This window comes from Colletotrichum graminicola (assembly GCF_000149035.1).
Source record: "Colletotrichum graminicola M1.001 genomic scaffold supercont1.18, whole genome shotgun sequence".
Taxonomy (NCBI): domain Eukaryota; kingdom Fungi; phylum Ascomycota; class Sordariomycetes; order Glomerellales; family Glomerellaceae; genus Colletotrichum; species Colletotrichum graminicola.
The window spans coordinates 379,245-393,162 of NW_007361022.1; the positions used below are offsets into that span (position 1 = coordinate 379,245).

Genomic DNA, 13,918 nt, shown 5'->3' on the forward strand with positions numbered 1-13,918 from the left:
AAACTTCAGACACACGTGAGGCTTTGTGCATGGATAGTGAACCCTCGTAGACCGTTTTTTGGTGCTTCATAAGCGCCCCTATTACGTTTCTCAGCAGGAAGCGCCACCTGCCGTCCCCATAGTCGTTTCATGGTCCGCCAAAGCTGCTCTCGAAGCTGGGCAACTGCACACTATTGTGGTGCCAGTTGTTGCAGGTTTGTCCCGCTTGTTCCCGTATGTTCCCGTCGTTGCATGTTGCATATACCTTGTCGAAACAGGGTGGTTCACAATGGCTGGGTAGCTCTTTTGACAATATCGTGGAGATTGATAAAACAGATTATACAATATTGGCCCGAATGCCAAGTGGCTTGCCCCTGACCCCCCTTATATTTTGTCTACCTTTTATTGCCTGCGCTGCCCCTCCTCCATGTCTATCTATCATTCCCATTTATCCTGAGTTTTGGCCATCCCGAATCTCGGTCTCAGTCACTTGAGCTGTGTCCTTCTTCGTTCTTAAAAGGATGTCTTTCAGTGTTCTCTTGGTCTTGTTTTGCTGCCGTTCGTACCTGGAAATGACATGGTAAGACACTGATCACAGATGAGGGGTTGGAGATTTGCTTACAATGGCTTGTGCTCCTCATGAGGGTCGTGCGCTTCTGAGTAGTCGACGTGGACGAAAGCTCTCTCGACATCTCCCAGGCCTGAAGAAGGTCAGGCGTGCACATTGCCGTGCTTCTAATGAATGAACTCACCTTCAACCTTTCGCTGCAATTCCTGCGCAACGTCGTGGGATATTTTCAGGGGGGTGGACTCGTCCATGACAATATCAATCTCAACATAATAATTCTGCCCGGCATGATACGCTCGGCACTGTCCACAGTTAGACGGTTTCGTTGTATTGGGCAACGAGATTCTTACCGTGTCGACCTTCAGAATGCGAGTATCGTGAGTCATTGACATGTAAATGAGCTTGGAGACAAAGCCCCTTGGTGCTGACTTGCCAACCAGAAGCCAAACCTGGTCAAATGCATTCGAAACCCAGGAGAATAGGATAAGAAGTGCGATGCAAATGGCACCGATAGGGTCCAGATACCACACAAATCGGTCTCCGACGACGGACATGATAAGTCCAAAGCTGTTGACAACAATGTCGTTGCGGTGGTCGATCTATGGTTTTATTTAGCAGGTGACATCCAAACTGGTGGATGGGGTGACCGTACAAAGAAGACGTGCACCGAGGGATATTTTCGGTAAGCAAAACAGTATACCATCAAGGAGCCCTTGGCAAAGATGGCTACACCGACGATAACGATGGGCACGATGTGCAGCTGCTCAGAGGTGCGTTGACCTTCGCCAAGTGCGCGGCCTGACTCAACCTGTGCCCCATGTCAGCGTCTCAAACCACTCAGCCAACGCATGACTTGGCAACTTACCAAAAGCTGAATGGCGACGGTGGTCATCAGTGCACAGAACAAGATGATACCAATCGTCTCTATCCTGGTTCGTCCCTATTATGACCCACTTGTCAGACGCAAAAAAGTACGTAGAGGATGATCCCCTCCTGGCTAAAGCGTTGCGAGAACTCACCACGGGGTACTTGTATATACTAGGCCTGGCCGCCATCCGTGAGGTGATTAGCATCACGAAGGAGGAGACTAGGTCCATCTGGTCATCGTTACTTGGTCAACCTCTGCAGAGAAACCATGTAGGAGCTAAGGGATCTACTAACGAAAGCGTCGGCTGCAGTAGCGAAAAGCTGAATTTCACGAGTCAACAAAGTCGGTAAGAACAGGGACTTGGGTGCCAGTTTACCGATAGAGACCCGGTCGAGACGGCAGCATAAAGCTGGATGATGAACAGGCAGAAGTTGACAGTGAAGGAGGCGTTGACGGCGAATTTAATTTTGGGGGCCACTCGCGCATCTTCAGCAACCTGCTGTCTCTCCTCGTCCTCGGCACCAAGAAACTGGTCAATGAGCTCATTCTGTCGGTTATAGAACTTCTTCAGCTTCCTCTTGTTGCCCTTGGGATGATCGATGCCCATTTGCTTCTTGGAAACATTATCACGGCGGTGCCGACCGAAGTCATAGGGATCGGGCCGGTAGGTATCGACGGTGGATGCGTCTGCGGCGTCAACATCGGAGTGCGGGCCCCTGGAGGAGGTTCTGACGACCTCGTCCGAGGTAGATACGAACGGTCCCTCGGGCTCGACTCTGTTGTCCGTGCCAGACGTTGGGGCGGGAGAGATGGTGTCTGTGTCGCCTTGATGGTGATTGTTGTGTTCCTTGTTTGCTTCACCACTAGATGAAGTTTCCATGTGACCGGCAGAGTTTCCCTGGGAGGCGACTGAAGTGAGGGTCAGCGAAGGCTGGTCGGTTGTCATATGAGATGGAGCAATGACAAGCGGTGGTCAGTGGGCAAGGCAAGCCGATGCGAGTAGCATCTCTGCACATGCTTGCGAGGATGTGGTGGACCAGCATATGGAGGGAACAAGTGAGGCAATGGAGTGCTTGGAGGGAGGGGGGTGAAGGGGTGTGACCGGGAAAGAGACCGAGACGAAACCCACGTACTAGGTGATGGTTGGCCACCGTCCTGAGACTCGCGTGGAATATACATTTTTGGGAAATACCGAGCTGGGTTGTGTCTTGGTGAAGGGGGATGTAGAAAGAAGGTGAGAATGCGATTAGAGAGTGGTGGTGATATAATAAACAGAGACGGCACCTTACGCCCTGTTCATGTCATGTTTTTCCCCCTCGTCCTCGCCCTTGTGACGTCCAGGGGAGGTAACCGGCTACAAAGTCTGGGGCCTTGGGTCCTCGAATTAACAAGATGGCAGGAAGCTCACTGTCGGAGACTTGCTTCAATGCGATCACACGGGCTAGACCTCGAGAGGGGGGACCAAACCCCTGGAGGGCGACAGGAAGATTCGAGTTTGCGCGTTTCCGCTCATTGATGTGATTGTAACTCCACCGATTGACCAGTCGAGTGGTGGTGATGGCGCACGAGGTTGGCAGCCCAGGAGACATCTATTTGCGTCTTCCTGGTCGGGACAGGTGGTGCCGGTTAGGTTACAAGTGTAAGCGAGGGTGCACCGCAGTTGGCAAGCAGAGTCGAGCGGGGCAATAGGTCACATCGGGGCCAGGTCCATGGCAAACAACAGAGATGGCCCCTGTAAGAGTTGTGACGATGCTACGAAACTGTGGCCAATATGTGGTGTCAATTACAACAACAGAGGTGGCCCCTGCAAGAATTGTGACGACGCTACGAACTTGTGGTCAATATGTGGTGAGGACAATCAGAACGAGGGTCCGGGCGAATACGACGCCGATTGGCCTGGACAGCGTTTCATACCGACGGCAGCCCAACAGTCCGCGTGGGGATACAGAGACAAAAGCCGACAGTCCCATTGTGCCAAGAGTTTGGGGCTGTTAGAGAGTTTAGGTAAGTCGACGCTAAAGCGTAATCCTTCTCATGCCGTTGGCTGTCGCTCTTTCCGTCATGGCACGAGACTTTGGTACCACTTTCTCAGACCAACCCGGGCAGGGTTTTGCTAAGGTTCCACTCGAGCCTGTCCCCAGCCTGGGCACTCGGAAGAAGTTGCTTGTTTGTTTCGTTTGAAGCAAGAATGAACGACATCAACACACAATCGGCCCCACCCAGTGTCGCTTGCACCTTCTCTCTTCCATGCATACTCGCCTGCCCTACCTACTACGTAAGCACCGAAAGGAGTAAGTAGTCCCGAATGCAGTTTGAGTGCGACCATCAACTCGGATGCAATACTTTCTTTTGACCGTTTAGCAATAACACGCGGCCGGCCCATTCATTATCTGTCATCCCAGACGTCGAGAGCTCCTCTTTTCCATCACTTTTTTTTTTTAGTTGCCAAGTTTTATCAGCCCTGGTCAGGAACCCTTTGTGCGGGACGATTGACGAGTTCTCGGCGCCAATCTGTCATCCCATCCCGACAGTGAGCCCATTCATACTCATTCTGTTACCTGTCTAGCCTTCTTGACTCTTCAGCCATGCTCGCCAAGCCCGCACTCCGACCAAGCACCCCGACCTACGCTGTCGCGCGGTATTGGCCGTTGCTGCCTAGCCAGACAAAAACGTCCCTCGACTGCTGGCCCAACACAGACGATGGATGCAGCAAGCAGCCCGCGAGACACTGGCGGAGTAGACCACACGAGACAGCTACAGAGGGCAAAGCGGACCCGAAGCAGATCGCGCGACGTGCACCCCCCTTATCCTGTGGTTCCTTTGAGATTTGGCCAGATGGACGTGCAAAGACACCCGTAGTGATGGCTACCGGTAGCCCGCCTGTGGCACATTGCCAGCCCAGCCCAGCCGAGCCAAGCTAACAGACAGAAAGCTAATTCACTCGAGAAAAGGGGTCATGTGTGTGTGAGTGTGTCACTGTGCTTGGCTCGACTCTTGGCTTTTGACGACTGAGCCGGTCACGCCCTCTCTTGCCTAGGCAGTCCTCCCCGGCCTCCGCCTCTCAGCCTCCCCCCTCCCCCGCGCTTCCCTGTGGCTGTCCACAACGAGAGCCTCACCCAAAGTCAAATCGAGTTTAATAATTCTCCGACGGGCGTACCTTAGCCGCACTCCTCTGGGGGCCGCCGTTTCATACAATCCAAATATTACAAGTGCCGACTGGGGGGACCCCCAATTTTCCTTGCACCCCACGACACAACCCCCTTCTCGCTTGGCTGTTACCCTGCAGAAGATCGACCGTCGTCTCGTTACGGATGTCGTCCATCGCCAGCAATTATACCCCACTATCAGTTTGACTATGGATTTTCCACGCCAAGCGCGACGAGTGTGAGGCTGGTTGATTCGAGACGAAAGGTTGGACCAGCCGCCACCTACCATACCATCCGATCGACTGCCCCTACACCCATCAGCAGTTTCTCATCTGTCAGGTCGAACCGGGCTCTCAGACACCCAGTCTCGCCTATACCGGCAAACCATGCTTGAACGAACCACATTGAACCCAGATGCTGGCCGGGGCCATCGATGCCAGAGACGACCTGGGTATCAGGCACCGCAGCTGTTGCAAATCAGTATCCCGTTCTCTGCCTCCCTCGCCCCAATGCACACGCACCGCCGTCTGCGATGAACCTCGTCTTGGTTCAGGTCCTCCCGCCTCCCGCCTTCCGCCTCCCGCCTCCCGCAGGGCAGACGCTAAGGCCACATCCCACACAGGCAGGCTCACCCTCAGCTCCTCCACCCCTGGCAACGTCTTCTATTTCTGAATTAGCCGGGCGGTACACGTCCCACTGTCCCATGTCGACGTTTAATCTTGCCTTACCCGTCTGCCTGTACATGGGCACACATTGTGCGGCCTGTCATACTCGATGCCTATTAAAGCAAGTCGAGCCCAGACTTCAACCAAGCACTTTCTGCTCGTCACAAGAGCGTCTGTTGTCGTTCTATTCATTTCTTCCCCGTTTCTTCCTGCCGTTTTTCTTTCCTTTCTTTCCTGTCTCTTCCTGTCCTTTCCCCTTGCGCTTTCAACTTACGACAGCAGGGACTCGATCAGCATTTTTGTCTGTTCTACCCCTGAAGCTGCGGGACAGCTTCTTGTGTCCCCTTGTTTTCACTCACCCTTCCTTTCGCAAATGAGTGGTTGTCAGTAGGCGGCCCCGGATCATTTGGCTGCCGTTTACTTTCTCAGTCCTTCCTCCCTTTTTATTTGGGGTTACCAATCAGGCAGTAACTCCCTTTTCACAACGCATACCGCTTTTTAATCGAAATGGACGAAATGAAGGAGCCCAAGCCGCAATGCGGCAGTGGGAAAACAGGCAGCGACGAATACGACGTCGGACTGCATGTTGCTGGTCTCTGTAAGCTGGAACCAGAGATGCAATTGTTTTGTGGCACCGAGCATATTGGCTAACCTGGCGCAGTTCTGGTCTTGGCCTTTTCCATCTTTGGCGCTGGATTTCCCGTTGTGTCCAAGAAGGTCAAGTGGTTGAATGTACCTCCAAAGATTTTCTTCGCATGCAAGCATTTCGGTACCGGTGTACTCATTGCAACTGCTTTTGTCCATGTAAGCGGCTTCATTCTGTCTCTGGACTCTATGGGACCGTGACTAACGTGCCACAGCTTTTGCCAACCGCCTTCGGCAACCTCATGAACCCATGCCTCCCAGACCTCTTCACCCATGACTACCCGCCGCTCCCCGGTGCGATCATGATGGGCTCCATGTTCATTCTGTTCTGTATCGAGATGTGGATCAACGCCAAGATTGGAGGCCATAGCCACGGAGGTCCCACTGGTGATGTGATGCACTCTCATGGTCCCGCACCAGGCGCCCCTTCGCGTCCCCCACGTTTCGCTCGTGAAAGCTTCGACGCCGAGGCCGACAGCCTCGACTTCGAGAAGAGGGTTGCACAGCGCACCTACGGCGACGACAAGTCCCGCGCCCCCCCCTACGGCGAGCAGGTCCCGACCGTCCTATCCGACTCCGATATGCCTCCTTGGTTCGTCGTCTTCTACGAGCAGTACGTACGCCAGCGCATGGAGATGATGAACATGATCCGCTCCACCCAGGAGAAGCAAACGTCCCAGGTTGCCGTGACGGAGGTTAAGCAGGAAGATCCATTTTACGATGCCGAGGGCCAACAGGTTGACCCGGCCGTGTACCGTAAGATGTCTCTCAATATTACCATGCTCGAAGGTGGTATCCTGTTCCACTCGGTGTTCGTTGGTATGACCGTCTCCATCACCATTGACGGTTTCATTATCCTCCTCGTCGCCATTCTTTTCCACCAGATGTTCGAGGGTCTTGGTCTGGGTTCCCGAATTGCCGCCGTGCCGTACCCCAAGGGCAGCATCCGCCCCTGGGTTTTGGTCGTCGCCTTCGGTACTACGGCTCCAATTGGGCAAGCCATCGGACTCTTCACCAGAAGCACCTACGATCCCGAAAGCGCATTCGGTCTCATCATCGTCGGTGTCTTCAACGCAATGTAAGCTCCAATCCCAGTGTGACTAGAGAGAGCTCGGCTGACATGATGAAGCTCCTCCGGTCTGCTCCTTTATGCTGCCCTAGTAGACCTCTTGGCTGAGGATTTCCTTTCCGAGGAGGCCAACCGTCTTCTCACCAGCAAGGACAAGATTCATGCTTTCTGCTACGTGCTTGCAGGAGGTCAGTAGAAACGCCCCATCCTGTTATCGAGATGAATCCTAGGCTAACTCCTCTTCAGCCGCCGGCATGTCTATCGTCGGTATCTTCGCCTAAGCCCTTACCGACACTACCTGGGAATACAACCCCCTTTTCCCTTTTCCCTCGACCCGTCTCCCGCGAGAGGAACCAACCAATGCAGTCGAACTGCGACGTCTCTTCCTCAGGGCCGCACTAGGATACACAAGGCGCAAATCATCCCGCGTTCGACTGGACTTTGATAGCAAAAGATTAACGGCCGTTATTCACCAATGCTACGCCAGATTTTGTTACGCGAAGCCAGGGGGAGGGACTGTTATGGATACCAACAGCAACCCTTACAGAATCTACCACACTCGTTATTTCTTTGCTATCATTATTCCGGATGCAATTCGTTGCCGGGAACTTTGTACAATAGTAGTGGTGTTCTGGCACGTAGTCTTGCTCAGTAGACTACATGTCAGACGCAAATTCGCTCAACTGGCAGCAATTCCTTTGGGAGCGTCATCGGATCAAGTATACATGAGCATTTATTACGGTGCTAGCGAATTCCCAAGGGAATACAAATATTCACGAGTCTAACGATGTAAAGGCATGGAAATTGGCATCTTGTACAATAGAAACTTCCGAAATCATACTGGTAAGAAAAAGAAGAAAAGAAAAGAAGAAAAAAAAAAACGATTAGATTGGACAACACAGCATTACCGTGATGCATATTACACACGCGTAACACTAGACTTTCCGTAGTCTTACATAAATCTCTTCTAGTCTTCTAGTGATATCTTATGAGCCGCCGTGTGACGAAACCACCAGCCATGTTCTCCCCAACCATAGCACGCAAAAGAAGACATGATGTTGCTTCCACTCAACTGGTGGGTGCGAGCACTAAAAAAGAGGGGTGTAAGGGTATGGTTGGCCAAATGGGTCAAGTAGCCGAGTCAGCCTCGATGAAAATTCCATTTTACACCAGGGATCCACGAATAAGGACAGGCGAAAGGACATGATGCCAAGCAATCTCGCGCAAAGCTGGTGACGGGAACGTAGGGGGATATTGGAAACACCAAGAAGCACGAGGAAAAGTCGAGAGGGTGGCTTAGCGAGGGGGGGGGATTCGAACAAGGCGGCGGTCCCGTGAACAGTCGGGAAACCAAGCCTATCTTCATTTCTTCTTCATGTTGATCTTCTCCCCACACTTTGCATTTCGGAACCGGAGGTCATATTCCGCGGCGTCGTTATTTTATTTTTATATTTTGCCTCCAGGCACAGCCCCACGTTACTGCAGCCCGCATCCTTGATGGCTGACGGCGGGAGGGTGCCAAGGTTGTTGTTTTTGCCATGTCATACGTAAGGTTTGTCCCGCGGGCCGGAAAATTTACATAATTTACTGCGGCTACGGGGGGTTTAAAGGTGCAGAAGGGTGGGGGGGGGCAAGGCAACGGTGTTGGCTGTGCGATGCATGCTCGCAGAGCCTCCCACCTGCGCAACTCGTGTGACGATACAGACAGCTTGACATGGCATGACGATGGACGTGGTGTCACTTTTTGCGACCAAAAATAAGATTCCAGGCAATGTGAAGCAACCGAAAGAGGTGGGGTGGGTGAGAGGGTCAAAACTCCAGACGAGAGGAGAAGGGAAGTGGGTAGAGGTTGTACCTTGCATCCGTACCTTGTATCCGTACCTTGTATCCGTACCTTGTATCCGTACCTTGCAGGGTGGTTGCTTGAAAGGACGCGATGGCATCGCAAGCGGCTGTGTTTCTAGAACCTTGATTTCACCTTCCCTGGCATGCCTGAGTGTTTCTTGTCTCTTTTCCGCCCTTTTTATTTTGTTTTTATTTATTATTTTTATCATTGTTGCTGTCTGGAGCATGTCCGCGCCAATCGCACGCCGACAGCAGCTGTTTGCGCTTGCACTCCCTCCTTCCATTACGTTCGGTGCCGCCGATCTGGAGAAGAGGCCCTTCCCCCCTTGTTGTATAGTAGTATTTTCTACTGTGATTTATACAAATTGCCTCCCTGGCGTATGTCGCAGGGTTAACCGATGGTAGGATCATTAAGGCGCGAGCCCATACAGCCAAGTTGAGGATTGGCTTTCTTGGCAAGCGTTCCCAAAGTGCTTGCCATTGGGGCAGGGCTCGATTGGACGGTCGCTTTGAGAAAAACGAGAACGGGGCAAGAAGTACCGAACTGTGTTCGGCAGAGACGGCCTCTTTGCCAAGACTCGTCACGATCGGTCCGGGGCACCCAATGTCCTGCACTTGTTGGAGCCCGGGGAGGGGATCAGGACTTCCTCCCCTGCAACGAGAAGAGAGGGGAAGTTTGGGCCAGGCAAAAATAAGGGTAAGGCGAACGAAACATTCTAACTGTGGGCAAAGGTGGACGAAGGCCCAATGATGACGCGGCCGTGCCCTGCGGCATCTGTTGTTCGGCGTTTTTTCAAGGGTTTCGGGTTTGACATTTGTGGCTCTTAACCCCGGCCGGAAGGCCTGCGAGGAGAATGAGAGGGGCATGTCGACCTCGGTGGCTGGCTTGTGTATCAGAACCCGATGCGGAAGGTGGAGGATGAGGGGACCATTTTTTTCCTTCCAGTACATAGTATACTTTTTTTTACAAATACACGGTCTTGGCGCTCGTATGATGACCGCAATGCTACCGTATATCGAGAGAGTCATCCCCTCCTCTGTGGATGATTCTCATCCGACGTTCGAGGAAGAGACAAGCAGAGTGGTGGCCCGATCGGGGCCGGGGGAATTGAGACAAGGCAAACGAAACGGAAACTCGAACCGGGAGGTTGTAAGCCCGCTTGGACGCTGGCCATGGGGAGAAAGACAGAGAGGAGGATCCCGTTGTCATTGCGTCGTTGGAGCAACTCCAGACTGCCTGCCCCCCTCCTCTCTCTCTCTTTCTCTCGCTCTCGCTATGTTCTATTCCAGATGGAAAGGGGTATTTGGAGTTGAAATAAGATTTCCAGGCTAGCGAAATCGGGGTAAACGTCCTTGTGAACGATATAGGTCCCATTTCGTTGCTCGAGTAGAGTAAATGCTAAAACTGGAGGGGAGGAGGAGAACGCGCAGAGCCCGTGGCTCTTGCCAAGGCGAACCCGGAGGGTCTATCCAAATCCTCTTGAAATGCGATGTGCGCGTGTTAGAGAGGTAGGTCGAAACGACATACCGAGAAAGAAGGACGATGATGTCAATGTCGATAAGGGGTGCTAGCAAAGTTTATGATCTTTTGGATGATGCCCCAAGCTGGGTTAAGGTATAGAGGATCAAGGTTTCCTTGTATTCATCAGACTTTTAAAATGCGGCCGTCATTCGCCCCTCGTCTCTTCTTATCATTCAAACATTGCAATGAAATTTCTACAGAGAAGGCGGCCAAAGCTGACCTAAAGTTTGTGCCTAGATCCTCTGCTGACTGTTCGCCCCTGAAAGACGGCACCTGTGTCAAGCAGGCAGTAGCAACACATCCTATACGACAGTCACGGTGGCGTTGCCACGGATATCATCGCTGGAAGAGCCAACTAGGACGGTGAAGTCGCCCGTCTCGACGACGTACTGCAGCTTCCTGTTCCACAGGCCCCAGCCGGAGACGGGCAGATCGATGGAGACGTTGGCAGTCTCGCCGGCCTTGATGAAGACCTTTGAGAAACCGCGGAGCTGCTTGTTGGGAACGGCGACAGACGAGATCATGTCCTTGATGTAGACCTGAACGACCTCGGCGCCGTCGCGGGTCGAGTTGTTGGTCACTTTAACGTTGAGCGTGACGGTGTCGGTCGGGGAAACGGTCGACGAGGAGACGCTGATATCGGCGTAGTTAAAGTTGCTGTAGGAGAGGCCGTAACCGAACTATAAATATGTCAGAAGAGCGTTCTCCCTGCCCAAAGCGCCTGAGGCTAGGCTCACCTCATACAGCGGCAGAGGAGACGATAGAACGTAGTTGCTGCCAAAGACCAGAGTACCGTTAGGGTACTCTTTACCCGGGTTGGGGGATGCGCGGGCCGAGTTGAGGTAGTCATAGTAGACGGGGGTGGTGCCGACGTCGTGGGGAAAGGCTACGGAGAGCTTTCCAGAGGGGTTCACGTTGCCGTACAGGATGTCGGCCAGTGCATGACCGCCCTCTTCGCCCTGATAGAACATCTGGACCAACGCACCGGCCTCGTCCGAGATCCAAGGCTCAGTGACGGGCTTTCCAGAGCTGAAGACGACGACGGTGGGCTTGCCAGTATCAATGATGGCCTTGACCAGGTGGCTCATGGCGCCGACGAGCTTAAAGTCGTGGACGTCAATGTGCTCACCAGTGGTGGCGTTCAGACCGGCCCAAAGCTCGTTCTGGTCGCGGGACCAGGTTCCCACAACCACGACGGCGACGTCGGCGGCCTCGGCAGCAGCGATGGCTTCGGGGAAGCCGGACTGGTCGTTGGACCAGCGCTCTCCACCCTTGGCGTAGGTGACGATGCCCTCGCTGGCGGCCCTGATACCGTCGAAGGGAGTGACACCACGCTCCATGGCAGTGTGGATGACATAGTCGCCGTACTGAAGTCTTGTTAGTGTTCGGTTGTGGTCTGTCTGCTTGGGTCACGTACGTTGACATAGCCGTGGGCCATGGGACCGATGACGGCGACATGAGCATCCTTCTTCAGGGGCAAGGTCTCGTTGTGGTTCTCGAGCAGAACGATACTCTCAGCGTCCAGGTCACGAGCAACCTTGCGGTGCTCCTCGGTGTTGACGTAGTCAAAGAACTTGTCGTTGGGGACGCCGGTGTAAGGGTGCTCGAAAAGGCCGGACTTGAATTTGGCACGAAGGACACGGGAAACGGCGGTGTCGACAATGTTCTCGGGCAGAGTCCCGTTGGCGACGAGTTCGGGAACGTACTGAAAGCTGTAGCGGCCACCGCCCATTTCAGCGTCGTTACCGGCAGGCAGGGTCTAGTATGATGTGAGCAAGCTGTCACGGGCTGATGGGGAGGTGAAATGCTTACGCTCAGGGTGATGCAAGAATCGTCCGTCTCTCCGCAGATGAGGAAAGCGGAGCTCACACGAGCGGTGCCGCCAGCGTCAGACTGGTCCTTGTTAGCCAGGCCCGAGCCAATGCTAGATCAACCTACAATGACGTAGTATTCGTAGCCCCATTCCTCGCGGAGAATCTCGGTCAATAGGTGATGGTCGGTCACGGTCGGAACGCCGTCGTAGGAATTGTAAGAAGACATGACGCTCCAAGCGTCGGCGTCAATGATGGCGCGCTTGAACGGAGGGAGGTAGGTGGTATGCAGCTCTCGGGGGCCGCCGTGAACGGGGGCAGTGTTGACGCCCTGCTCAGGGGTAGCAAAGGCAGCAAAGTGCTTGATCATGGCGCAGACGCCCTCCTCTTGCAAGCCCTTTGTGTAGGAGTAGCCGTACTCGCCAACCCTACGTTGTGTCAGTAGAAGACGGTCTCTGCGGTCAATGGCACATACAAGAAGGGGTCCTCGCCATAGCATTCTTCAACACGGCCGAATCTCAGCTCACGAGCCAAATCGACATTGGGGGCAAAGAGCTGGTTGACCCCGAGAGCTTTGGACTCGATAGCAATGATTCTGGCCATTTTCTCGACCAATTGAGGGTTCCAAGAGCAGCCGTGAGCGATGGGCGAGTTGAATATGGTAGCATTTAGGGCGAGGAAACCGTGGATTCCTTCGCTCTGGATGAAAGCCGGGATACCTGGGAGGTCTCAGCATTTCACTAGATCCAGCCCATCACGTCCTAACTCACCCAGCGTCGTGTTATGCACCAAGTAGTCCTGGGCCACCCTGGCTCCATACGCGAGGGTAGTAAGGTTGGTGTAGAGACCGGTCCAGATGGAGCTGGATCTTTTCTCCGCAAGCCATGTCAGACCACTTTGGTTGAAAGTACCATCGGTCAGGTTGAGATAGTTGGTGATATCGCCCTGGATTAATTGAGCAGTCTTCTCCTCAATGGTCATGCGCTTGAGAAGGTCAGACACTCTGTCGTCAATGGTTGCATTCGGGTTCTTGTAGACGGGTGTGCCAGTGCCGTTCGTATAGGTGCCGTTCTGGGCGGCGACGGCCGCGACTAGCAGCGACGATGCGAAAGTTAAAGAGAGCTTCATGATTCCACGATCGGTAAACGGGGTCAATAAATCGCCAATTGACGCAATTTGAATACAGCGTCAACACTCAAGAAGTATAAGCCTCTGGTACACGAGGTGGGCTGTCAGAAGGTATTAATACAGCTATCGCTGGTGCAGCTGCTGCGACCAGACTCTGCAGCGACATGATGCCATGGATCCAAACTTCAGAGTGAATAGTCGTAATTGCATTAGGAACACAGGCGAAGTGAGAGAATAGCTTTCTCTACATCGATCTTGGCTGCCCCCGCTTACCCCAGTTCTCCCCTCTTGAAGACAAAAAAAAAACCCCCATGGAGTGATGTGGCTGCTAGATTGCTCTTGCAGCGGTCTTGTCCGGATTTCATTGGACAGGCAGACATGAAGAACCCTGGCCGTTACTCCATTTGGCTTCCCGGAGACCTGGAGTGTGACGGTGCTGGTGGCCAAAACGAGCGGGCTAACGACAGCCCAGAGCTGTTGAGCATCTAATTAGGTGACTGATTTGCAGCAGGCCATTTTGATGTGCATATCGGCTCGTGAAGCTGGTGGTGATGGGGAATTTTGTATGAGGGGAAGTCAGTTGGAGACAGCAAAAGTTGGGGAAAGCACCCCCCACCCCCCTCACTTTCTCATCCCCGGATCAAGCGAATAACCGGTGCTTGTCGTTTCCAC

General features: G+C 53.4%; 3 protein-coding genes across 3 annotated transcripts; 1 reads left to right on the plus strand and 2 right to left on the minus strand.

Annotated features, from left to right (window-relative positions):
- Positions 1-597: 597 nt before the first annotated feature.
- Positions 598-2,361, minus strand: GLRG_05393 (cation efflux family protein; the record flags this gene model as incomplete). Its single annotated transcript, XM_008096078.1, has 8 exons — positions 598-680; positions 732-849; positions 898-1,146; positions 1,200-1,355; positions 1,413-1,487; positions 1,567-1,644; positions 1,709-1,735; positions 1,792-2,361. The coding sequence occupies 8 exons, from the start codon at positions 2,359-2,361 to the stop codon at positions 598-600; spliced, it is 1,356 nt and encodes a 451-aa protein (XP_008094269.1).
- Positions 2,362-5,733: 3,372 nt separating this feature from the next.
- Positions 5,734-7,221, plus strand: GLRG_05394 (ZIP Zinc transporter; the record flags this gene model as incomplete). Its single annotated transcript, XM_008096079.1, has 5 exons — positions 5,734-5,824; positions 5,888-6,030; positions 6,087-6,949; positions 7,001-7,128; positions 7,187-7,221. 5 exons carry the CDS (start codon positions 5,734-5,736, stop codon positions 7,219-7,221), a joined length of 1,260 nt encoding a protein of 419 aa, XP_008094270.1.
- A 3,388-nt stretch (positions 7,222-10,609) lies between these two features.
- Positions 10,610-13,246, minus strand: GLRG_05395 (glycosyl hydrolase family 3 N terminal domain-containing protein; the record flags this gene model as incomplete). The annotated part of the gene is made up of 7 exons (XM_008096080.1): positions 10,610-10,987; positions 11,045-11,674; positions 11,725-12,066; positions 12,120-12,200; positions 12,246-12,546; positions 12,594-12,837; positions 12,889-13,246. 7 exons carry the CDS (start codon positions 13,244-13,246, stop codon positions 10,610-10,612), a joined length of 2,334 nt encoding a protein of 777 aa, XP_008094271.1.
- Positions 13,247-13,918: the final 672 nt, after the last annotated feature.